The 27,196-nt window shown below is 45.4% G+C and overlaps 1 protein-coding gene across 2 annotated transcripts in view; it reads right to left on the bottom strand.

Annotated features, from left to right (window-relative positions):
* The window catches only part of GLRA1 (glycine receptor alpha 1), a gene marked incomplete at both ends in the record, with an annotated part of 81,977 nt that overhangs the window by 25,806 nt on the left and 28,975 nt on the right, over positions 1-27,196 (bottom strand). For both annotated transcript variants that reach the window (XM_082835218.1, XM_082835219.1), the window contains 2 exons: positions 17,430-17,497; positions 23,286-23,413. In XM_082835218.1, coding sequence (XP_082691344.1) covers positions 17,430-17,497; positions 23,286-23,413 — 196 coding nt within the window. The remainder of the gene's footprint in view (positions 1-17,429; positions 17,498-23,285; positions 23,414-27,196) is intronic.

Here is a 27,196-nt window from a genome sequence, read left to right as displayed (position 1 = left end):
TCCAAGGTCACATAGCAATTCAGAAGAGACCTGGGATTAAAATCTGGATTTACTTCTCCTGGCCCCACTGTTAGAAGGAGGAGTTAGGCTAGATGGTCTCTAAGAACCCTTCCAAATCTAATAGGTGATCGTTATTAGTTTTATGTTTTCCAGCGACATTTAATGGAGCATCTAAGTGCCAGGCACTGTTCTCGGCACTGGAGAACACGCTGAGAACAAGAAAGACATGTTTGTGCTGTCACAGAGCCTACGGTGTAGCACTTACACCACACGGAGATTGGGCTCTGCTGGGGATTAGGTACAGGGCACTGGGGAGATACAGAAGTTAAGGTGAGACCAAATATGGCAGAGCCAAAAAGGAAAAGCATTTTGGGCAGTTGGAACTGCACCTGTGAAGGCCCAGAGACAAAGCAAGAGCACGGTGCTTTGGACAGAACAGCAAGTAGATGAGTGAGGGCAGGAGGAGGAGGAAGCACGCAGCGCCCAGCAGGCTGTCCTGGGGAATGCGGACTCCATCCTGGGACTCATGTGGAGTCTTCGAAGAATTTTAAGTAGGGAAGGATATTATTACAGTTGCATTTTATTACTGATATTTAAAAATACTTTATTTTTCTTATCACAGAAGTAATGCTTGTTGATTATAAAACAATAGAAACATACGTCACCTAAAAGGAGAAAAACAAAATGAAAACCATAGGGTCTCGCTTTGAAGCGCTTCATGAGAAGTGAGGGTAAGAGCTGAGGAGACTGTGTCTGGTGTCCTCAGGCGACTTGTCCCCTTCTCCTAGTGCCGCCTTCTCCCCTCAGCACCCGCTCCCCAGACGAGCTGCTGCATCGATTTTCTCCTCCCCGGTTGGTAAACAGCAGCAGGAAATGCCGTTTGGAAGGGACCAATGTAACCGTTGTAATAGGCTGAAAGCTAAATGCCGTTTCGCTTACTTGGCTCTACAGTCACTCTGGTCAGTGTTCAACCTGATGGGGGTCCACGTTCAGGCCCAGAGGCTGGAAGGACAGCACTGGAGTTCTCCAGCTGAGAACCTCAGGTCCCACCTCTGGTAGTTGGCTTCCAGGCCTTGACCCTCAAGGTGGCGCATCTTCTAAGTCCGAGGGGGAGGGACTGGTGGAGCTCTGGCTCAGCAGGCTCTAGCACCCACTCTCTAGTCTTGCCTCTGACATTCCCTGATGGCTTGATTTCTGGAAACTGGGCAGCTTCCATGCTTGCGAGACCAAGGTAGAGTATTAACTCATTCATTTGTTCGTTCTATCATTCAACAAACATGGATGGAAGGCTTCCTGTGTGCACCCACCGCCGCGCCATCCCCGCCCCGGTTATGTCTAATTTCAGACTCTAACCTCTCCCAGCAAACTCCTCTAAACTCAGTATTGTGGTGAAATAGGAAGCATGAGGTGCTTTAGTAGGAAAGAGCTAAGAACCTGGTGGGTGTGTTGGTGGGAAGAGGACGTGAAGGGCAAGATGTGTGCCCACAGCAGGCAGAACCAAGAGCCATCACCCAACAGGAGGATGAAGAATCAGATTCTTATACCCTCCTAAGTGTCAGCCTTCTAGCCGTTAAAGGGATGTTTCTTCTCTAAACTTGATTCAACTCTATAAACACTTATGAGGCCCAGTGGGAGAACGGTGAGAGCAGAGGCTCAGGTCTTGGCTTCTACCCTCACAGAGCTCAGATTATATAGCAAGCAAGGCAAGGTATGGACACAAATCTAATATACAAAACTGAAAGTGATAAGGGTCAGGAGAGGTTCTAACAAGCTGCTATTAGATATTGCTTTCAAGTCATTGACATTACTTCCAGGCAGGTTGGGTGATTCTGGAAGTGATTTTGGGCAGAAGGTGGCATTTGAAATGGCCCCTATCAGGTTGTTTCATCCTCCTGAAGTTAGCATCTCTAGATCTGGTGTTGTTCTAAGATATGAATAATATCTGATTTTGGCTGGAAAGGAGGCCAGTGATGTGTGAGGAGGAAGGACAGAGGTGAGGAATACAGGTGTAGAGCAGGACAGGACGTGAGGACCAGGGCTTCGGCCTTGGTGTATTTAGGGTTAGGATTTGTAGAGTTGGCGGGGGTGGGATGGGGGGGCAGGTTATCAAAGGAATTTCATATGGAAGGAATAGCACCAGCAAAGGTTTATAGGCAGGGGCATTCAAACAGTTCAGTTTAGCTCAACCGTCAGCTGCGTAAGTAATAAAAGTCCCTCTTATTGAGGACCTACTAAGTACCAGGCAGTGTGCTAAGCATGCCACAAACTTCCGCTCATCTTATGTTTAAAACAGTCCTATGATTATAGGTGGTTTCACCTTAATTTTATAGATGAAGAAGGCTCAGGGAGATTAAGTAATTAGTCCAAATTCACACAGTAAATAATGGGCTTGGAATTCAAATCTGGTTTGTCTAATTATATAAAGCGCATGCTCTTAACCACTCTGCTGTGATGAGGCTGTAGAGTGGATTGATTTGAAACTGTGGGTATCCTTAACTGCCAAGCCAAGGTGTTTGGGTCTTATTCTGTAGCCAGCTGGGCACCACTGGAGTCTTAAGCAGTGGAGCAATATCCCAGTTTGACTTCAGGAAGATCAGCGTGGGAGGCGTGGCCATGAAGTGCCGAAGTGAGAGAAAACGGGACCAGGGAGACTTATTTTGAGGCCACTGTGACAGTTCAATGAAAGATAAGGAAGAGCTAAACTGAGATAGTAGGGATGGAGAGTGGGGCAGAGGAGAGAATCATTGTTCTTTGTCATCATCATCTTATCCTTCATCATTTTCATCACAAATATTACAGGTAGACTTCTGTCTCAACTCCTTCCTTTTACACATGGCCCAGAGAGGGAAAGAGACTTTCTCAGGCCACACAGCAGTTCAGTGACTAAGGTGGGACTTGCATACAGAAATCTTGACCCCTTTCCCACTACTTTTCCTAATCCCTTGTACACCTTTAAGGGCGGGAGGAGGAGAACCGAGCTGAATCTGCCATCAGGCAGTCTCTGCTCTCCTTGGAGAAACTCTAACTTAGACTCAGCTCTGACAGGATTTGGGATTAAGATGTGTGAGAACTGGAGCAGTCTGCTCAGAGCCAGGGACCAGGGGGCATTCAGAGTGGAGCGTCCCAGGCTTGGTTTATGAGCTGCTGCTGCTTCTCAAGCACTTTCCCAGACCTCTGAGAAGCACTGTGGAATCAGTCAAAGATGTTGCCTTCAAATGTGAGAAGAGTCACATCACTGCCCTGCGAGAGCATGGACCTGGCTCACCGGCACATGGAGAGTTTACTGAATCTGGACTGAGTGCCAGACACAGTGCTAAGTGCTTTAATGATCCCTCTCCCCAGATTCTCACAGGGATACTGTTTTATGGATAAACTGAGCCTGGGGAGACTTAATGCTTTTTCTAAAGTTAGTGACAGAGCTGAGGCTCAAATCCATGACTGGCTGACTCCAAAGTCCTGTGCTTTTAAGTAGTACACTGTGTTCGCTTCTTTCTTTCTTTCTTTTTTGTTTTTCTTTTTTGTGTCAGTTCCTTTTATTAATAACGTCTCATACTTATTAACTGCTTTTTACTTTACAAAGTTTTGAAAAGTAGTTTTGTTCTATGAAGTTCTATGAAAGGGCAGATTCGTATCTCCATTGGATAGACGTGGACATTAAAGCCCTAACAGCTCAAGTTCCCAGCACTAGTTACTGGCAGATGCAGAATTGATAATAACAGTGCACATAATACATTGAGATGTTACCACATGCAAGGGATGATGCTAAGTTCTTTATGTGTGTTGTTTTATATTTACAATAATCCTGTGATGTAGGTTCTATTATTCTCATTTTACAGTTAGGCAAATTAAGGCACGCAGAAGTTAAAGTACTGTACCTGACGTCACACAGCTAGTAAGTGGCAAAGCTGGGATTTGAACCCAAGATGTTAATGCCAGAGCCCATGCATTTAGCTACTAGACTACACCATCCAGAATCTCCCAGATTTGTACTGAGCGACACTTTTGTGATACCTCAATGCCATCAGCTACTGCCTCTGGCTGCTGTTATGTTCCTGTGGGTTTGTAGATACCCACAATTAGCAGGAAGTATTAAAACAAGGCAAAGGAGGGGGGTGGGATGAATTGCGAGACTGGGCTGGACATATATACACTATTGATACTATGTATAAAATAGATAACTAATGAGAACCTACTGTATAGCACAGGGAACTCTACTCAATGCTCTGTGGTGACCTAAATGGGAAGGAAATCCAAAAAAGAGGGGATATATGTATACGTATAGCTGATTCACTTTGCTGTACAGTGGAAACTAATACAACATTGTAAAGCAGCTATACTCCAATAAAAATTAAAAAAAAATAAAAAATAAAAACGGGCAAAGGACAAAAGGCTTCTGCCCCAGGTCCAGCAGTCTACTAGTACTCCTACATCGTTCCTGATTTGCCCCTTGAATTTTTTTTTTTTTTTTGGCCACGTCGCACAGCATGTGAGATCTTAGTTCCCTGACTAGGGATTGAACCTGCACCCCTTGCATTGAAAGCACAGAGTCTTAACCACTGGACCACCAGGGAAGTCCCTGCCCCTTGGATTTGACCCATTGTCTGCTCTACACGCAAGTACAGAGCTGGCAGACTCCCTGGATCCTGACCATTGTGTCCTTGGCTCCAGTTGCCTGCTCCATGCCTTCAACCTCTCCTGAGTCACCACCCTGCCTGTTGCATTCTCATTTGGATCGCACATAATCAGGGCTACATTTGTTGTGAAGAACTGCCGATGGTTTGGACAAGTGGAGCGGAGCCTCTTTGTTTATCTTCAGGGGATCACTAAAGCCCAGCGTGAGTTTAATAATTACATAAAAATGCTAATTGCAGCCACTTTTATTGGATGTCTAACGTTTGCTAGAATTTTATATGCATTGTATCTCTAAACTTTTCATCAGCCTAGCACACTGAATATTATTATACTCATTTTACAGGGGAGGAAACTGAAATTCAGAGAGGTTAAACAGAGCTTAAGTGTCTTGCCCAGAGTCCCATAGCTAAGCTAGTAGGTGCTAGAGCAGGAATGTGAATCCACGACTGTCTGGCTCCCAATTTCACATTCTTTTGACAATTGCATGCTGCCTATTTCCTTTTTTTTTTTTTTGGCCACTCTGTGAGGCATGTGGGATCTTAGTTCCCCAACTGGGGATTGAATCTGTGTCCGCTGCAGTGGAAATGTGGAGTCTTAACCACTGGACCACCAGGGAATTCCCTCTGTTTCCTTTTTTTGAAAACCAAGTTCCTAGATGGGTAGGTGAAAGAAACATAGTAGACACAGTATACTGGAATCTCACTGAGCCCATGTGACAGGTTGACTCATACATATCCTCATAGTCAGTATCAGATGGAGAACTTTGTATTGTGATGCTAAACTGAGGTGGATCTGTAACTGGTTGCCAAAGGATGCAAATTGAAGCGTGGGTATTAACCTGAAAAGAGGAAAGAGGACAGTATTGGCAGTACAGGGCATAAAAGTGAGACATGCCACTAGTGAACTTGGAAATATGGAAAATAAGTTTGATCTCTGTGAGTTAAACTAACAGGTGAACATGCAGCAAAGAAATTTGGCAAGGCTCAGCCTCAATCACAAACCCGTGTGTAATCTCAATGATTTAGATCAGGCCTGTGTTTGTAATTTATGAAGTGGAACCCTAATTTATTGTATTATGTCTTTTTTTTTTTTTAAGGGTTTTTGCAGCTTTGGAGCTTTTTTTTTTTTTTAAATTATTTATTTATTTTGGTTGCCCTGGGTCTTAGTTGCGGCAGGCAGGCTCCTTAGTTGTGGCTTGAGGGCTCCTTAGTTGTGGCTTGTGGGTTTCTTTGTGTGGGTGGCCGGCTCCTTAGTTGTAGCATGCAGCCTCCTTAGTTGTGGTATGTGAACTCTTAGTTGTGGCATGCATGTGGGATCTAGTTCCCTGACTAGGGATCGAACCCGGGCCCCCTGCATTGGGAGCGTGGAGTCTTAACCACTGCACCACCAGGGAAGTCCCTATTGTGTCTTGTTTAGAGAACTATTTTATAAACATATTGGAGACCTTCATTCGGTAGTATAAGAAAGGGCAGTTTGATGAGCAGGAATTTGGCAATTGGTAGTCTAGCATCATCTGAAGGATAGGGTCACACTGCTTGGGGGAACACCAACTTTTTTTGTGTCTGAAAAGAGGGTTTCTGTGTGGTGAGGAGGGATGGTTTCTTAGACCTCTCTCTGGCCTGGATGAGATTTTCCTCAAGACTGTCTACCTTCTTTTCCTCCAATTTGGTATGTCAAAAGCAACTTTTGATTTGTTTCCCTGGTATTCAACGAATGGCAAGGGAGTGCTTTCATGGAGGACACAAGCATGCTGTTATTGGAATGGAAAGCCCCATCATAAAGTAAAATAACTTGACGGTCTTATTTACCCACTTCAGTCTTTTGTGGCTTTGATTGTCATTAGTCAGCCTTCCTGAATCTGATCTGATGGAGAGCCAACCCTGGGATGCCATAAATTCACGACTGTGATGCCTCCCATGGTGGTGTATTGGAGAGAGTCATCCAGCAGATGATACCAAGATTGCCTATAATCCCATTTTCTGCCTCTTAACAGACTCTGTGGCATGTGTGAGGGCTCTCTCCCTGGCTTCCTCTCGGTCTGCAGTTTACCAAGGCTTTGGGAGTGTCGAGATATGTCTAACTGGATGGCCCTTAATAGACTTTTTCTTGGACTTCCCAAATCCCAGAGTGTAAATGGCCTAGCATTAGCTGTGTAGACAGACTGAACGTGTAATGGAAAAAGCAACAACAAACAAGGATCTCATCCACAATATTAACCAACCTCACGCAATATTCAGTAGTAAACCTAATGAGAAATGTGTGACTTGTGTGTGTGTGTATATATATATTTATATTTATATATATACACACACACATACACAACGAAATACTTCTAAAGCTTTACTGAAAGGCATAAAGGAATACCTATATAAATGGAGAGACATACCACATTTATATAATATTGTTAAGATGTCAGTTCTCTACAAGTGAATCTATAAATTCAATGCAACCTCAATCAAAATCTGAGGCAATTTTTATAGGCATCAACAAGCTCATTCTACAGTTTGTATGGAAGAGAAAATGGACTGGAAATGACAAGAAAACCTTATTAAAGAAGAACAACAGAGGACTTTCTCTACCAGATATAGAAATACAGTGTTAAACCATAGTAATTAAAATAGAGTGGAAACAGATAATAGAGCAATGGACAATAAACTGAGACTAGAAAAAGATATATGTATATATGTGTGTGTGTGTGTGTGTGTGTGTGTGTGTGTGTGTGTGTGTATATATATATAGATTTAGTTTCTGAGAAAGGTAGCATTTCTGATCAGTGGAGAAATAATGGCTACTTAATGCTAGAAAATTACTATCTAATCAGAGAAAAATAGAGTTAAACCATCACCAAATACTTTACAGCAAACTAAACTCCAAATGGATTATGGAGGTATATGTAAAAGAAGAAACTTATAATATTATTCAAAATGCCCATTATGCAAAAAAAGAAAGAAAAAAAGCAAAGATACTCAAATCCACTAGGAATCTGGAGTGAAAATTAAAAATGACAGTGCAGTACCATTTAAAAAATCCCATTTGGTAAAATTAAAAAGCTTGATAATATCTTGAGTTGGCAAGGATAAAAACGCTGTTGTGGGAACAATTATTGAAGCTTCTTTGGGAGCAAGTTGGGCAATAATATTTGTCAAAATAGTGCAGGTCCCTTGATAAAGTAATTCCACTTCTGTAATATATCCTAAGGAAGCACGCAGAGTCAGGTGCAAGACTATTCATTGTGGCCCTTATTTGTAATAGTGAAAGCTGCATGAACCTACAGGCCCATCAGGAGACAAGTGGTTAAATACCATGAAGTGATGTTATGTCCAGAGCGTGGAATTTTACAGGCGGGCTGTAAATCTGGAAATACTGATCAAAATCATTTTGTCACATACTGAATGCAATTATAATAAACCATTGTTATGTTTCCAAATTTGAGGGTGTGTAGAACGTTAAGAATGAGGTAGACCTGTATGTAGTGATGTGGAAAGATTCCAAGACATGGTGAAGTGAAAAAAGCAAATTGTATTGCACAATCCTATCTAGACAAAGATGTGTAATAACGAAGGGATGTATCGATACATTCAAGGAAAGAAGACCAGTAAGACATACACTAAAGTGTTTTCTGCAGTGGTTAACTCAGATGGGACGGGGGAGAGTGCAAAGCAGGGGCATTCCTGTTTCTCTCTCTCTTCTCTTTTTTTTTTTTGCGGTACGTGGGCCTCTCACTGCTGTGGCCTCTCCTGTTGTGGAACACAGGCTCTGGACGCGCAGGCTCAGCGACCATGGCTCACGGGCCCAGCCGCTCCGCGGCATGTGGGATCTTCCCAGACCGAGGCACGAACCCGTGTCCCCTGCATCGGCAGGCGGACTCTCAACTACTGCGCCACCAGGGAGCCCTCTCTTCTCTTTTTTACTGGACTTACTACAAAACTTGTTTTCATCTGTTGCTCATATACTTTAAAAAAAAGTTCCAGAGTTTTGCTATCCATAAGCATAGTATCAGTCAACACTGTGACTTGTTACCTAAACTGAAATGTCTTAACCACTGGATTGCCAGGGTAGTCCCTAAACTGAAATGCCTTTGAGGTGGTGTGTGTAGAAATGATTTTAGGGTTCTGAGGAGGTCCCCAGAGCTACCTTGGGGGGGCCGATTGAGGAAAAGGCCAAAGCATTGAGATTTCTGCTTCTGTTCCACTTCCTCCAGAACAGCCCATTTTCAAAAATCAGTGTGTTAAAGTGCTTCATAAGATTCACCTTAAAAATGGACTGTGGTGGTGGGCTGCTGTTAAAAACAATGCTTTGAAGCCCACTAACCCAGAGTAAGGATGAGCATGGCCCTGGTGCGCTCTGCTCTAAGCACTCCTGAGGGTCTGGGTTCATTGCTTGGCCTTTCAGCTCAAGGTGGAAATTGACATGCTGGCTGTACTCGGAGAGCACCCTGGATGGGAAAGGGACTGAGAACTGGGGAGAATGGCCAAGGGAGCCAGGCATGGCCAGGGAGCGAGAGGACTGACCTCAGTTATTGGAAGGGCTGTCAGGTGCAGAGATTGGTTCTCTGTGGCCCCAGGATCAGAATGAAAGCCATGAGCAAATGGAGATGTCAGAGGTGTCCCAAGATGAAGTGGGCTGCCTGGGGGGGTGCAGGGGTTCCTATCACTGGAGGTGTGCAAGCAGAAACTACAACATTTGTGGCAGAGGTTCTGACAACAGATGGGGGTTCAAACTGGAGAACCACCAATGTTAATTCTCTCTACAAATATTGATTGAGCTCCTGTGGTCCAGGCAAAGTACTGGGCACTGGAAATATAGGGATGATTGAGAAAGACAGGGTCCCCACTCTCAATAAAAAAGCAAACAAAACAACAAACTAACAAGCAAACTTTTACTTTTTAGGTATTACTCCGAAGATAATAGAACATTATGCGACAGTGACCGGAAGGGGGGACATTTTTAGATAGGGAGTCAGGGAAGGACCTTCTGAAGAAATATCTGAGCTGAGACCTGAAGGATGAGAAGGAACCATTCATGCAAAGATTTTTCTGGGCAGAAGGAGCTGAGCGTAGTAAAAGGATTAAGCAGGTGTTGCAGGATTTGAAGCAGGGGAATGCTGTGATGTGATTTAGGGTTTAAAAGGCACTATGGGAAGTGGTAGGGAAGGGGAGGAAGGGAGGCGGGGAGGCCGGTTAGGAGGCTGTTTCAGTCAAGCAGGATAGAGATGGTGCCAAGTTGAACTAGAGTTGACAGCAGTAGAGTTGGAAAGAAGGAGATGGATTTAAGTTTTATCTTCTATGATTCAAAATCAATTCATTCAATCAACTGATTCCAATTCATTCAATCAGTTGATTAGATTTAGTCACTTGATCCCAGAAGTAGGCTGGCATTCAGAAGTGACTGCTTCCTAAACAATGTGTTAACTTTTATGGTTGGACATAGGGGGCATTTAACCTCCTCGCATGGTAGCTGTTTTCATAGATCTTGGGGTCTCACTTGCAAATATCCACAGGGATGGACAGCCAACGGCTTTTCTCAACACCAGTTCTGATAGAATTGCACAGATCCTACTCGTTAGCCAAACCAGAGTGCAGGAGACCAGGATGAAGTCATGTCCTCCCACGACCCTGACATCCCCTTGGCTCTGCAGCCTCTCCTCTTGCCCCACACTCAGCAGGTGGCCTAGGCCAAGAGCAGGGCACCAGGATTCAGGCAGCCTGGGGATAATAACTGGTGATGGTGTTTATTGGCTGGAAAAGCTTGGGTGAATTAAGCCTCTCTGAGCTTCAGTTTCCTCATCTGTAAAATGGGATTGTTGTGTTATATGAAATGATCCCCATACTTTGCTAACCACGGATGCCTGGTTTTTAGAACAGTGCTCAGTAAATGACAAATGACGCCACCACCACCTTGCCTTCTCTTTATAGCAGAGGTTTTTGAAAGAATTATCTTCCTACTGTCTTCACTTCCTTTTGTCTTGTGCTTTCGTCGTGCCCCTGAATCGCATTCTCTAATTTCATACATGCTCCCCTCCCCCATCCTCCATTGCCAAACCCATTGGATGAGATTCTCTTTTCTTACTTGACTTGTCTCCTCTTTTACTGCTGTTGAACACACACCAGCTTTTAAAACCCCTCTCCTCTCTGGGTCATTCTACAACGCCATTCTCTCCTGGAAGGTTTTATTTTATTTATTTATTTATTTTTAACATCTCTATTGGAGTATAATTGCTTTACAATGGTGTGCTCGTTTCTGCTGTATAACAAAGTGAATCAGCTATACGTATACATATATCCCCATATCCCCTCCCTCTTGCGTCTCCCTCCCACCCTCCCTATCCCACTCATCTAGGTGGTCACAAAGCACTGAGCTGATCTCCCTGTGCTATGCGGCTGCTTCCCACTAGCTATCTATTTTACATTTGGTAGTGTATATATGTCCATGCCACTCTCTCACTTCATCCCAGCTTACCCTTCCCCCTCCCCGTGTCCTCAAGTCCATTCTCTACATCTGCGTCTTTATTCCTGTCCTGCTCCTAGGTTCTTCAGAACCATTTTTTTCCCTCTTTCTGACTTACTTCACTCTGTATGACAGACTCCTGGAAGGTTTTAACATGCAGAGAACCATGATCAGATTTCTACTTCAGAAAAATTACTCAAAACCACACAACAGCATTTTCACAGCACCTGGCACATAATACATGTTCAGTAAGCGTTGCCTAGTATTGCTGTCGGTCACTGTTATTCTCTGTGTTCCATGGCTTCCTGTGCATACCTCTGTAATCTCACTCATCATATTGCGGTATTCTCTTGATTTCCTTGTCCACCTTCTCCAATAGACTCCTTGAAAGCAGAGACCTGCCTGGCTCCTGTTTACTTCTGGGGACATGGGAGGATTTTACTTTTCTTCAGGTAGGGTCATGTGGCTTCCTTTGGGTAGTGAAATGTGAGCAGAAGTGCTGTATGTCACTTCTGGGTGGAAAGCACTTACTTGCCGGTGTGCCACCCCTTAGTGCCTTCTTCCTCTCACAGCAAATGTGAAATCGCCTGTTGATGTGGAAATGCAAGGCTCAGCCAAGACGTGGAGGACAGTAGTCCCGGAGAGTCCCCCAGATCTGTAGCAGACTTTAGGTGAGTGATACATCGGTCTTTGCTGTTCTAAGACACTGGGATTTCAGGGGTTGTTTGCTGCTGCAGGAAGGCCTAGCCTAATATGAGTAAAACGGATCCATATCCTTATAGCCTATTCAGCACGTACAGTATAGGACCTTAAAAACGGAGGTGGAAACAATAAATGAATAAATAGGGAACAGAAGGAAAAAAAAAACTAGAAAGACATTTCCTTAGGCTTATGTGTTGGAGTCCTTGGCTGACTGGTTCAATAGTTAATAATCCTTTACATTTCTGTAGCATTCATAAAGGGCTCTCATACCCACTTCTTGTGTATTCCTACACACCATTCTTAGAGCCAGGTGCCAAGGGGGAACTGAGTCTCAGTGGTATTAAACTGTGGCAGAGCTAGAGCTCAAACCTTGGTCTGTTTCCTCGTTCAGGGCTCTGTCCATTGCCCCCCTAATATTGACAAATAAGGCCAAACGTGTGGACGGTAGTTGCATAGGCCATTGCCAATCGCCAGGGGTCCTGGCCACAGTGTGCCTGTCTCTGTGCCAGGCTAGCTCGGCCCTTGGCAAGAGAGGCTGGAGCACACGTCCTCATAATGGAAATGCTGAGATTCATGCCCAAAGGACATCAAGACCCTCACACACAGATACTCACACACACATGCACACACTCTGTCTCTCTTTCACATCTGCTGACATTTAGTTCCACATGAATTCCAGCTGTCTGCATGTCCCCACGTGTGCACACTCACATGTACACCTGAACACATGTATCGACATACTCGTACACATAGACTGTTACACATTAAATATTCTTTCACTTATTCACGTGTTCTTGTATTTACGCACATTCACATGCACATGCATACAGACATATTGCTGGCTCAGATGCTGCTACATACTTAAGTATGTGCTTCACAGATATCCTTACACAATTACCTATGTGAAAATAATACCCTTCATGCATTTTCACTCTTAAGCACTTTCACGTAGTCCTATGTATATACGCAGATACAGGCACATTCTCACTACACACATTCACATGTGCATTTATAACCACAGAAGTACACATACTTATGTTCATACCTGTACGTGGTCAGATACATCTCTCTCTGAGGTTACCTGTCTAAATCTGTTCAAACTAGCGTACACATATACACAGGCCAATGTGTACATTTGCACAAACACATGGTCCCACAATATACACATGCACACACATGCTCCATGACGTATAGATGCTGCAGAGCACACACTTAGGTGCACTCGTAAGCACACGTGTCAAGACAAGCTGGATGGTTCCCTCTAGGTCCTAGCTCCAGATCTTTCTCTTGTAGAGTGCCGAAGTTGCTGCTCTAGGCCAGGACTCCCTTCCCTCTTCTCCCTCGTCCATTCCTGTCCCTGCTTCTACCTTCATCTCACTGCATAGACTCAAAGAGAGTCGCTGGAAAGGTCAGATGAAGGCCAGCCAGACTCAGCCCTCCCCTCGTCAGGAACGGATAGAGACCCCTGTTGCTTTGCTGGCTGCCTTCTCTGCTCTCAGCTCTGGTGAATAAAGCCAGGCTCTGAGAGGCAGACAGTCAGGCCTGGGGACTCCAGCTGTTTACAGAGTGGCTCTGCACTCCTGTTGCTCTTAGAGAACAGACACAGCCTGGAAAGTTTCTGACATTGGGACTATGTCCATATTACCGTGGACCCAGGGTGCACGACCAGCTCTTAGCGTGGCTGGTGAGGCAGAGCCCTGGGATGAAAGTCTGGGGACCTGGGCATGTCTGTTCAATGAAGTTCCCCTTTAGCTCTAACTTCTTTATGATGAAAAGAAACAAGCAAGGGCTGGGTAATCCCAAACATCCGGAAATTAAATGTTTATATTTGGCTCAGGAGAACGTGGGGTTTGGGGTGATATAGATCTGAATTCAATTCCCACTTCTGCTACTGATTAGCCGCATGTCCTTATGCAAGTGACCTAACCTTTCTGAGCCTCAATTTACTTATCTGTAAAATGGGGATAACATGTCCTGCCTCATGGGGGTTGTTGTGAGGTCTACATGAGATGAAACATGTGGAAGTGCTCTGCATACTGCCTGGCACACAGTAGCATTTAATGTGTGGTTGTTGCCCTTGTTACTATATTTTTTTGTTTTTGTTCTTGTTTTTGTTTTGCGGTACGCGGGCCTCTCGCTGTTGTGGCCTCTCCCATTGCGGAGCACAGGCTCTGGACGCGCAGGCTCAGCGGCCATGGTTCACGGGCCCAGCTGCTCCGCGGCATGTGGGATCTTCCTGGACCGGGGCACGAACCCGTGTCCCCTGCATCGGCAGGCGGACTCTCAACCACTGTGCCACCAGGGAAGCCCTGTCTAAACATTATTGATCTCCACTCCAGGGGGACATCTCTCTGTGCTCCCCTTGTTGGTTATCTCCATTTTCATTACTTACTATTTTCTCCTGAGGCATGCTGAGCCTACCATGATTTGAGGTTGGATTTCCACATTTGATAACGCTTAGGTTGTTGCTTAAGTGTGCTTTGTGGGCCTGGGGTCCCTCAGTTTCCCCCGTCTGTGCTCTTCAATGTTCTGGCAGTTACAAGGATTGGATCTTAATCCCTGCCCGGTCAATAACTAGTTCTGGGACGTGATGTCACCAAATCTCGGTTTCCTCTGCTGTAAATTGGGGAATATTGTGTCTGCCATGTCTACTTTGTAGAGTGGTCATTACAGTAAGTATCTGGTGAAGGAATCAAGTGAGAGAATGAGTGTGAAAATGTGTTGAAACTTACTAGTGGCATTTCATAATAATAACTGACATTCACTGTGTGTGTCCTATGTGTCGGACCCTGCACTTAGCACTTCTGTGCCTTATCTCCTAATCCTCACAGCAGGTCACAAGGTGGCTGCTGTTGGTCCCCTGCTCTGCAGATGAGGAGGCTAACTTAGGCTACCTTGTCCAAAGCCACAGAGCTGAGCCTCAGATTTTGTCTGGGCATGGAAGACTGTGTCCTTACTGCTGTACTGTCTCTGTAGAAAGCAGCATGCAGCAGGAATGAAGTCTGGAAAGGTAGACAAGAGATACCAGAGAAGGGTAAGGCTCAGAGAAGTCTAGGAATTGCTCAGGATCACACAGCTAATCAGTGGTGGCTTTGGGGCTTCAGTGCCCAGAGGCTCCATCATCGCCACCATCATCATCATCGAAAACATTTAGAGCACTTAACAAAGCATTTACTGTGATAAACACTTCCCTGCACATAAATTCCATCCATAATAACTTGAGGAGGTAAAAAAAAAAACCCAACTTGGTGAAGTAGTATGATGTTAATCACCCCTGGGGTTTTACATACAACGAAGCTGAGGCTTAAAGATACGAACCAAATCAGCTTCTTACATATAGTGAGTGAACCCAGGTCTACGTCACTTCAGAGTCTCGGCTTTTAACCACCATGCAAAATAAGGGCAAACCACGACGCCTGTAGTAATCTGTAACAAGGAAATAGATCTCTGTGTGACAATTACAGGGAAACAGGTGGGGGTGGCCTTGGAGTGCAGATATGTACACCTGTCCTCAGATAACCAAGTTCTTAACATAACCGGGTGGCCCGTGACTTGGTTTGATGACTCTTTACCATTTCAGAAGAAGAGAGGAAGTGTCAACACTCACCGCACAGGGCCTATGAATAATGTAGATGTCAATGCACTTCTGATTTGGGAGGGAGAAGAAGAAAAGCAGAGAAGTTCACTAGAAGCTCTAATAAGATATCCATTCACAGAGTGGAAAGACTTGGCTTTCGAACCTGGAGGCCCAGTGAAAAGCAGCCATGCTGGTTCCTAGTCGACAGGTGGGACCATCTCCATATGGAGATAAAAGGCCTATGGGTTTTAGGGAATTGATCGCTTTTCCTTTGGATGTGGGCAGGGTCTCTTGACCATATTAAGACAGACCTCTCTGCAGGAGCATAGATTTTGGACCATTTGCCCCATGACATACGGAGCTCAGTGATTTTTGCCAGTTTGGGACTAGAAGGTTAGATCTAATCTCCATAAATGTTTAGGACCAAATAATGGTTTGAATCAATAGACAATATATCTGATTTGGCTTATTTGTTTTAGACAATGACTGAGACCTGTTATTAGATCACTGTGCCAGCTGCCGAGGTTACCACAGGAAATGAGACAAGATTCTGGCCCCCAGAGAACTGACATTATAGTGAGAGGAGGGACACACGAGCAGACTGTGAGAGTGTAGGTGCAGATGGTCAGTGCTGTTATGGGAATTGTAGCACGTGTCACAAGAATGGGTAGAAGGGACCCATCACAGGCTTAGGTCAAGCGCACACATGAGCTCACACACGTGTACACACGTGTTAGAGTGTGAAGCCTTCCTGTGGAGGTCATTCTTTTTTTTTTTTTTTTTTAAGAATAGCTTTATTGCTTTGCCAGGCAAAGGGGGACACAGAGGGCTCCTGCCCTTGAAAACTATATGTCCCCTTGCAGAGGTCATTCTAAGAGGAGAGTTAAGGGACCCTGGAGGCTGGCAGTGGAAAGGAGGCTGGAGCGGGTGCTCTGGGCAGAGGCCTCAGCAGCATCAAGAGAAGGCTGAAAACCAGAGGGCGAGCACGGCCCGTGTGGAGAACGCCGGACAATTCCATTTATCCAGAATGGGAAGCAAGAGGGAAGAGATGCAGCCGCGCAGAATCAGAGGGGCCTTCTAAGCTTAATGCTGACGGGGAGGGGGTTCCACAGGGAGGCGTTAATGCAGGAGACTGGCGTAGTTAGGTTTGTATCTTAGAAAGACCACGGTGTGAGGAAGAATGGATTGGAGGCGGGCAAGATGCAAGTCTTGGGACGCTTTGCAGTAATGTGGGCCAGGCACCATGGAAGCCTGAGCAGGACCAGGGTCAGGCGGACGTAGGGGAATGGGTGGTTTAGAGGATTTCAAGGCAGGAACATCTACAGGGCTTGGTGATCGACTGGCTGCTTCTGCCTCTGCTCATAAAGAGATGATTGAAACTGCCTTAATTATTTTCTCACAAGCTAGATTGCTCCCTTCAAAACAAGTATAATTGATTTTTTGTTTTCAAGGATTGAGAAAAAAAATTGAAAGTAGCATTACATTTAGTTATAATCACTAATGTAAGATTTACTCTTTATAGAGATGAGAAAAACATAGAAATACTGAAGGATATGAAATCATGCATAAGTCTACGATCCAGGGATAATTGCTGTTAACATTTTGGTATTTTTCCTTCTAGTCTTTTTTTGTAGAATAACTGATTTACTTTAAACTTTTTACTATGGGAATTTAAAAATACATACAAAAGTAGAGAGAAGAATCAATATACCCATTTTAGCTTCTGTAACCAGTCTTCTGCTATTGCACAGTTGAATTTTAAACTTAAAAGCAGGTCTTTACATTTGCTTTAATCTAAAACTTTCACCTGTTGATAGAATTTTGCTTTTGTAATTCTGAGTGTTTAGCATGTGCTAGCCCAGCTAGCTCTTTGGCCATTTTCAGATGTATGTTTTTACCCAAAACATTGACTAGGACAGTAAAAATGTCCAAATCCCATAGTATACCACTGAAGATGTGAAAAAACACCAGATTTTCCACCTCCGTGGGGAAGACCAGCGCAGAGGGTAGATATTTCAGGGAAAGAGATATCCCGAGCAGGAAATAGCAGCTTGTGTTTTGACTCACTTACCATAGTTGTCTCAGCAATGGAACCGAAGCTGTTGATGAAAATGTTGCAGCTCACGTTCACCGGGGGACCTGCCAATCAAGAGAGATTCCTGCTTAGTTCCAAGGCCAAGAAGAAATCCCCAGGATAGGACCAGTTTGTGGGATTTTGACTTCAGGGATGGATCCCCCTTGGTGGAGGAGACCCTTGCTTGACCTGCACCCCACCCGCGAGCAGCGGGGACTCCCAGCCACATTCTATGCCAGATTCCCTGGTCCCCAAGTGAGCACCAGGTATAGAACACCAGAGGCTGAGCCGGGATGTACTTTCATTAACAGGATAATTCATCATCCTGCCATATGGTTGAAATCCCTTCCCCAAACCCCATTGGCTGCCTTCTAATTTGAGGCTGCAAGGTTACAGCTACAACATTTGGAGGCCATCTTGGGAATCGCAAGGAACAGCAAGTTCTTTGCCTTGAACTTATGAACCAAGAATGATTGTCTGAAAGGGCACTGATGGGAATTACCAGCTGCGGTATCCAGAGGGAACCTCAAAGGAAGTCCGTAAGTCTTTGTTAAATACTTTCCAGGCAAGCTTTTTGAATACTACTGCAAGGGCAGGAAGGAAGTGGAGGAATATGTGCTCTTTGGAATCTCATTGCTAGAGGGACCTCTGTCCAATTGAAGCCCAGTCTCTTCATTTTATACTATTAATTACAGCAGCTACCATTTACTGAGCAGGTTTTGCTGTTGTGCTGAGAGTACTACTAACATTATCTCATTCTATCCTCTCAACAACTCCATGAGAAGACATGGTTATTCCCTCCATTTTACAGATGAGGAAACAGAGGCACAGAGAGGTTATTTGCCCACGGCTACACAGCTAGTAAATGGTCAAGCTTGAGCTCAGATTGATCTAATTCCAAAGCTAGTGGTCTTAATGGCTATACTTTTTGAAAGAGGTTCAGAGAAAGGAAGGGGCATGCTCAAGGTCACAGAGTGGCAGAATCCAGGGTTTTAAGCACTGGGCTTCCACATGTGCTGAGAAGAGGGCCGGCATAAAATAACCAGGGAGGAATGTGAGAACGTGGGTAAGGGTCATAGAAGCAGTAGGAGTCCAGGTGTGAGAGAGGTTCTGAAGAGTGGGGCATTAGGGAAGACCTCATGAAGGTGATGACCTTGAGCTGACCTTGAAGGTGGGAGGACTTGGATAATAGGTCATAATCCTTCACTTGAAGATTGTGACATGCTATTTGTGAATTTTTTCAGGTCCACTTTCTTGTTGATCCCCATGAGGTCCTGAGGTTGGCAGGGCAAAGTTACTGTCCCAGCTTCGTAAGTGGAGCACAGAGAGTTTTAGTAACTCACCTGGGCTTATTTACCCAGCAAGTGGTGGAGCCAGGACTCAAACCCAAGTTTTCTGATACCCACTTCTCTCTGTCCCTCTTGAAAAAGTAGCCCAAGCATTTCACCCAAACTCAGCCAAGACTTCCTTCTTTTCGGAAATCCTGGTGTATAGGAAGGGACTCAATCCTGCTGTGAGAATCCAGGTTTTCCTTCCAAGGGATTGCCAGGATTCCTGGCTTTTAGACGTAGCCCCAAGCTCTCCCTGGCTCTTTGCCCTGAGACACGCCCCTTCCCTTTTCTGGGTTGCAATTTCCCCATCAATTTGGTAGAGTAGATCTTGATCTGGGCAGTCATTCTCAGCTCCATGGGGTTGCAATTCCCTTATGGAAGCTACCCATTTGAATTATGATGTTACTGTTTAGAATTTCAGGGCTGGAAGGTCTCTCTCTTTTTCTTTCTTTTTTTTTTTAACATCTTTATTGGAGTATAATTGCTTTACAATGGTGTGTTAGTTTCTGCTTTATAACAAAGTGAATCAGTTATACATATATCCCCATATCTCTTCCCTCTTGCGTCACCCTCCCTCCCACCCTCCCTATCCCACCCCTCTAGGTGGTCACTCGGTGCTTTGGAAGGTCTCTTAAAAGTCACCTAATCTATTGCTTCTGAAACTGAGGTGCAGACAGGATTGTCTGCCGTAGCATCATCTGGGAAACTTGTTAAACTACAGATTCCTGGGCCCAGCCCCAGACCCAGTGAACCCAAACCTGTGAGGATTAGCCCAGAGTTTATTTATTTAACAAGCGACCTGGGTGATCCTCATGCAGAGCCAGGTTTAGGAACCGCTGCTACCCATGCAAGACTTAGCACTCGATCACCTCCAGCAGTGGGGAACTCATTTCGTCTCGAGCAGCGCTTTCCATAGTTGGATGGCTCTGCTTGCTAAAAACTTTGTCCTTATGCTGAGCGGGAATCTGCCTCCTTGGTCACTTTCACCCAAACAAAGGCCCACTAGGGTTTTCTTCCCCTCATTTAGACTCAGATCCAGGTTTTTCTTTTCATTTAGCTTCATACCATTAAGATGCCCCCAAAAGTTACTGCCTTTGCCTTGAAATGACGTGCACAGAGTTCCCACCCAGGCCCTGTGCCTTGAAATGACGTGCACAGAGTTCCCACCCAGGCCCTGCAAGTGTCTGGTGCTGTGACTCCCATATAAATTAGATCCTGATTTATGTGTGCGAGAGGACGCCAGCCAAAAATGATCCCATGGGGAGCTGTGGTTCATTGAAATAAATCTGAAATTAAATTATCCTCAAGAAAATTACAATCTGGCTGCCTTTGGCAGCAGCATAATGTATATATTTCATTAAATATTAAAGTTTAACTTTGCTTTTGTGTATATGTTTGCATTGGGCTGTGCCCCTGATCCTGGGAGCCATTGTGACATGCAAAGTCTTAGCGAAGATACAGAATACCGAAGCTGATGGGGCCTGGTCCTACTGGACCATTGTACAGATGCAGAGACAGAGGCCCAGATATGTCAAGTGATTTACTCTGGGTCACAGATATCAGGGAAGTAGTGGGAGGGTTAGAATCCAATTTTCGAGCTCTTTACTTCGGTATTACGAGTTGCATTGCCACTATGTTCTGCAGACGGAGGCTGCTCTCCCCGTCCCCGCTATCTCTTTTTTTTTTCTTTTTTCAGGGTTGGAGCTCATCTTTATTGAACATTTTGATATTTTGCTCATCGTGCCTTTTATGCATTAGCTTTGATTTTTCTTTTTTTTTTTTTAACATCTTTATTGGAGTATAATTGCTTTACAATGGTGTGTTAGTTTCTGCTGTATAACAAAGTGAATCACTTATACGTACACATATATCCCCATATCCCCGCCTTCTATCTAGAGAGTCAGGAGCAGGCAATTTCCGGTGCTTGAAGGAACCTGCTGTGTGATTAATCACGCTGTGGAGTTTTCAAAGCAGGCAGGCCTCTCTTCCTGTTGTGTCAGGGCCACGGGGCCTACTTGGCCTGGCCTTCTCAGGAGCTCTGTAGTTTGCGGGGGGCTTTTGGGAATCTCATGTGTGCCTGGGTGGAAGCATGAAAGAGGCCATGGGGCTCAGGGGCAGGGGTCCCCTGCAACCAGTGTCTCAGCCCTCACCACAGGGAGAGTAGAGAAAGCTTGCTCCCTACCTCCTGGGGTGAGGTTCCAAGAAGCTGCACTTGTTGCTCAAAGCCCACATCGTCGAGGGGATTGTAGGGGTTAGAGATAGTGCAGGGTTGCGAGAGGACTCAGGGATTATCTAGTCCTGTATATTTTGGGCCCAAGTGCTTGGAATAAGGTTTTCAAAGTGAGGAGGGGAAGGGCCCCGATTCAATGGTCTTATAGTCTGGGTGAAATTTTATTTCTTAAACATGTTCACTGCTAAGTAAGTAAGTAAGTAAATAAACGAATCAGGAAATAAGCAAATAAATAAATCAGTAGTATTAGAGACTTGAGTCAGAGCAGCTAGCTGGGTTAAATTCCCCGGTCTTGGCAGTGTGACTTGGGAAAGTCACTTAACAGCTCTACTTAGCATATTTGTGGGGTCATTCGTTCATTCATTCATTTATGACAGACTTATCGAGGGCCTTCTTTGTGCCAAATACGGTGGTATGCACAAAGGATCACTAACACATGAACCCTGGATGCACCCACGTTCAGCCAACCAGCAGAAGACCAAGGCACTTCTACTCAGGCTGGAGTTCCAAGAGAGCCCACCAGGGGGCGCACTGGGATGGAATTCCTGAAAACTGCTACAGATGCAACCTGGTGGTCAGTTCTCTGGTGTGTTTGATTTGGCCAATGGTGTTTCAAAGATGTGATTTAGCTGCGAACTTGGAAGATTTCACATAAACCCCCCGACTTAAGTCTTATCTTGGAAGGTCCGCTGCCCAGGGCCTGCATTCCTACCTGGCAGCTCTGGGCAGGAGCTGAGAAGCGGCAGCCCTTAGAGGAGCCTGTGCTTTCTGGTTTTCTCTGCTTATCCCCAACCCACTTCAATCATGTACCATATCTGCCGGGCCCCTCTGGGTGTTGGGGGTGTTTGAGATTGTGACCCTGGTGAAGGGCTTGGGTGCTGACTTATCTGCCCTTGAGGGAAGAAAGTTTATGCTAACGATCCTGGAGGATAACGGCCTTAGGAGCAAGGCACCTTGAGGTAAACAGGGGTGGGAGGTGGGCCCCCAAACAAACCTCACTGCATTTCCCAGACTGTTTTCTGTTTGCAGAGCGCTTTGAGAAGGGGACTTACAGGGTGGGGGACAGAGTGAGCAGATATTAGGAAGCTGTTACCAGCTGTCACATCCCTTGTTTGGTCTTGGACTTGAGCCAAAAGGAACAGTGAGGAAGGGCATCTGGAATCAAGAATTGATTAGGAGGTTGGCTGTGGGTCTTTGAAATAAGATTTTTGCAGGGGTGCTAGGAGGAAGGTCAGGGTCACGGACTCCCAAGGAGGTCCTTAAGACTGTGCCTGCAGAAAACCTGCCCAGCAGTTAGAGATGGTTAGAGCCTCCTAAGGCATCAGTGGACAAAGGGAACTGGTCCGCTCTTGATGTAAGACATTAAGATCTCATAGGATTGTGAGCTGAAAGAAACTTCCCAAATCGCTTCAGTTATGGTTTGTAAATTGGCTACCCCGCAGGGCATATCTGGCTCCCAAACGTGTTTTGTTTGAATTTACATGTTTTAGGTTGCAAGAAGTTTCACGTAAATCTTGATTTCTGGCTCTCGTTGGACTTTTGGATGGTCTGGCAACATGGGACCCACATTCCTGTAGGTTAACTACTCGCTGGGGCTAAGGAGGGGCCGCCCACTTTCGAGGGGACTGCTCCTCTATTTCTCCATAGTCTCTCCCTATCTCCTTATTAGGCATTTGAAATTGAGACTGTGATTGGGCAAGAGGGTTCCAAAATTATTTGTTAATCCAGGGGAAGCTTTCAGTGGATGAATGGTAGTTGGAAGCTTCTCATGTAAGACGAATAAAAGTGCAGCTGCTTGGGGGAGAAGCAAGGGTGGGTTTGCTCATCCCGTCCTCTCTTTCTCCCTTTTGGGACACAGGGTAAAAGCCCCAGAACTCCATGAAGCATAGTTTAAAAACCACAGAGACAGCCAACTCCATGCCTGCGGAGAAGAGGAGACTGTGAGGCCCAGCAAAAGCAAGAGGCTTATCTAAGCTCAGAGAGTAATTTTGTGCCCGAAGCAAAACTTGAACCCATTTTGCCACATTCCACATTAATCTCTTGTCCATTATACCGGAGCTAGCAAGTAGGTTTAATTCACGTACTGACTCTGGTCACCAGAGATACTGTTGAGTTGGACTCTCCGAGCCTTTGTTTGGTCTCGGTGAATTGACGAACAGTATCTGCCTCAGGTAGAGGAAAGAGTCATGGAATTCATACCCTGTATATATCATCTGCATACAATTCCATGCGGCTCGCTGCCACAATCTAGGAAAGCAGACCCCTGGGGCTCTGAAAGGCAAGTTTATCTACCTTTAAAATTGGGCCTGATCCTGGCATCGTATCCAGAGGTCCTCCCCATTAGCTTATCCAGGAAATCCGAGGGTGACATAGACTTGGGTGCGGAACGGGCCGCTTCAGCCTCCTTAGAAGCAGCAAGGCTAAGAAAGGAGAGAGAAAGCAGAGGGTTAATGACGGCCCTTTCTCACGCTGTGATCAGATCCCAGTCTTGCTCAGCCCCTGTCGCTTACCCAGCCATAAGAGCCACTAGAGAAATAGGTGATAGGAGTCCTTAATGAGGTAAGGCCCACGCTACCTTGTTTACGCAGCCTAAGTATTAGCCAGCGTGGGGTCCTGGCAGGCAGCCGAGTGTCTGATTGATGCTGAGAAGCTGCTGACGCTTTTAAGGCTGTATCTCTAAGGTTTAGGGCAATCACAGTTGGCTGCTGGTTTCCCTGGGAGAGCAGATTGAAGGGTTAACCTCCCACTAGGTCCAGCCCTGTGCTTTGGGTGCCTGTACTTTCATAGGTCCGTGCAACAGTGCAGCCAGAAAGAATGTTAGAGATCAAATAGTCCAGCCTTTCCCCAAAGTTTCTCTTCAGAATCAGTTACTGATTTTCTAAAAAAAGATGCCAAAGTCAAATGCATTTGGGAACACAAATTGAATCAGGCGTCTTTACCTCGGGTCTTCTCAGAACCTGCAGCAAGTCTAGATCCTGTACTTATGGGACTATCTCATATACTTTCAAAATTGCTCAGCTGGGGGCTTCCCTGGTGGCGCAGTGGTTGAGAGTCCGCCTGCCGATGCAGGGGACGCGGGTTCACGCCCTGGCCCGGGAAGATCCCACATACCGCGGAGCAGCTGGGCCCGTGAGCCATGGCCGCTGAGCCTGCGTGTCCGGAGCCTGTGCTCCGCAACGGGAGAGGCCACAACAGTGAGAGGCCCGCGTACAGCAAAAAAAAAAAAAAAAAAAAAAAAAAGCTCAGTTGGGAAAACTGAGGCACAGCTAGTGAAGGAACTGACATAGGTCCCAGAGTCAATCAGTGGCAGCTAGCCTCAGTGTATCAAGAGTTGGGGGATTTGAAATCCGACTGCCGGGGATGCTACACGTTGTTTCTGTCACCCCCCCTCCCAACAAAGTAGTTATAGGTCTTCATTCGTGCCACAGTAAGAATTATTGATATCTAAGAACAGCGGCCCTTCCCCTGCCACACTCTCAGAGGCATGCAGATTCTTAGAACCGTCAAGACTGGAAGCTTAAGGGTTGAGGATCAATTATTTCTCAGTTGCTTTGGGCAACTGAGCTTCCCTGTCTTGAAATTATACCCAGGAGATAGCTGGAAGCTAGTGCAGCCCCGCTGTGCGTGCTGTAGGGCTGGTACGTTGGAGGAAGTGCATGTATAGAGATGCCTGTGTGTGTCGCATAAAATGAGAGCTTCTGTCACCTAGCCAAGCAGGACGTCGTGTCCCTCAAGGGTTTGTACTGCCTGTCTTGTTCTTTGCCTCGGTTCCTTTTCTGATCTCAGAGCTGTAACTGTTTAAGTGATCCCCTCTAATGGGTGGCTCTCAAATCTCTCTCTCCACCCTGGCCTCTCCCTTAAGCCCCCTTTCTTCATTTGCAAACGCCTGGGGGCGGGGGGGGGGGGGGAGGCGCGTGTCTATCTCGATGTCCTGCCAGGCCTCAAGTTCATTCCAAACCAAATGCCGCAGCTTCCAGCTTCCGTCCCAAACTTGTTTCTCCAGACCACAGATGACCAGGTGGCAGCGACGTCATCTTCCCATTCTCTAGGACTAGACGCTTCAGAGCCGTCTAGTCTCTGTGTCCGCTCTCCTCTCGCGTCCCCTCACTCACGGGGGCCTTTCCTGTCTTGCACATGTTATGGCCATGCTACCTTGTCAGGTAGTTACTTGTGTTTGTGTTCCAAGACCAACAATCGTGGTGGTTGTATTTATTGTTTGTTTATTTAATCTCCTACTGTGTCTACCACAGTGTGTCTCCCACATAACGTGCTCAGTGATTGCACAGTGAATGAACGAATGAATGATAGGCTACTTTAATTAATCAAATGTCCTGGTTAGTAGAAGTATTCATATATATACATACATGGACTAACAATTTTAAAATAATTAGACCATTATACCCACTAATGAAAAATAGTGAAAATAATCTGTTATTCCTCTGAAGGTTCAGAGGTATTCCAGGATGATTTAGACACTCATGCTTAGTAATCTGAACATTCCTTATTTATATCCTGAAGGGCTCGTTTTGATGAACAGAATGAGGGACAAATGCATTATCCTGTTTCTGTAGGTGTGAATATGGATATTTGTGAGTTTGTGTGATGTGGGTAGGTTTCTAGGTGTGATGTGTATGCACGTTATGTGAATAAATGGATGGATGTGTATGAATGTGTGTGGGGACTAGAGCATGCATGGGGGCATCTGGGGATGTACAGTGGATTGTGTTACAGAGATTCAGATATGCAAAAATGTGAAGACCTGTGTTCCTGTCAAAATATGTTGTTAAACGTGGTGTTTAGTGTGGGCATTTTTGTGTGTACATGTATGTGGACATGGGGTATAGAGTGTGAAAGTGTCAAATGCTTTCATGGCTGTATGTATGCCGTGGGTATATTATGTTTGTGTTACTGAAATGTACTGTCACATGTAATGGAGAATACTTCAAAAAGAGTGGAAAGAACAGGTGATTTGGAATCAATCCTGTCTCAGTCATTTACTAGCTGTGTGACCATGCGAAAATTACCTAGCCTCTCTGAACTTTGGTTGCCAATATGTCAAAGAAGTTTTGCACAAGTAGTAACTGAGATAGCACAGGTAAAAAACGCCAAGGATGGTTCGCTGTGTGTGTGTGCGTGTGTGTGTGTGTGTGTGTAGCAGTTGAGATTCAGGCTGGAGGTTCTTCTGGTCTCACTGCTGCTTTCAGCTGCACCATAGTCCCCACATGATGGGGAAGTCCTGTCAGATGCCTTCCATGGCCCACAGTTGGTACCACAGTCCCAGCCTTTTCTCCTTTCAGCACCACACCCATGGCTGCTGTGTGGCTCTGGTGTGGCAAAGGGGACCACAGGCACGCAACTCGTGATTTATGACTTTGCTGCTGCTATGATTCACTTCTCAAACCACTCTAGGAGTGGCAGTTATGAAGCTTTCATAAGCTCCTGTTCTCTCTAAGCCCCTCCTCTCAGATAATAAGATTTGGGAACGTGGTACTCCCTCCCAGCAATTACTACAGCACAGCCATCTCTGGCCCTTAGGCCTCTTTAATAAACCTGAATCCCATTAGGCAGTGCAGTGAGAGAATGAATTCACCCCAAATTATCTGCTGCCATTTGCTATTAGCAAAATATGCCATTTAATATCTGAATACTCCACAAATCTGAAGCGTCATCTGGTTATTCTAGCTCACACATCTGCAGCAAGGTGTTTACAGTCTGGTCACCTGGCCATTGCCTCTCTAACAACCCTTGCATGGGGAGCTGAATTGGTGGGAATGGAGACTCCGAGAGGTTAAGTAACTGGCCTCAGGTCACACAGCACTCTAATGAAAGGATTAGAACTCAAATTTTCACGTCCTGCCTCATCCAAATGCTACAATGTATAGGAAAAAACTTTTATAACCTGTGAAGGGTATAGATCATGATAGTAGCTATTATGACTACTTGTTTGTGAAGCTCGTGGTGTTGTTATCCAAGAAAATCAAAACACGTATCCGACTGCCGGCAATCCCGACATACACAACTCTAATTTTCCCACATTTAAAAATGGAGAAGAAGTAGTTGTGACTTGTCGAACGGTCCTGTGTTTTGTCAGGTGATTCACAGCAGAATTCTTGGAAATTTTGAGATTCTCTAGTCTAGCCTCTCCCATGTAACGTGGACCAGTGGTTTCTTGGATATCATCACGTTCACAATTTTCGCCCTGT

Source organism: Leucopleurus acutus (assembly GCF_964270905.1).
Source record: "Leucopleurus acutus genome assembly, chromosome: 3".
NCBI classification, from domain to species: domain Eukaryota; kingdom Metazoa; phylum Chordata; class Mammalia; order Artiodactyla; family Delphinidae; genus Leucopleurus; species Leucopleurus acutus.
The sequence above is the reverse complement of the archived record's forward strand: the minus strand, read 5'-3'. Positions and strand labels throughout refer to the sequence as shown.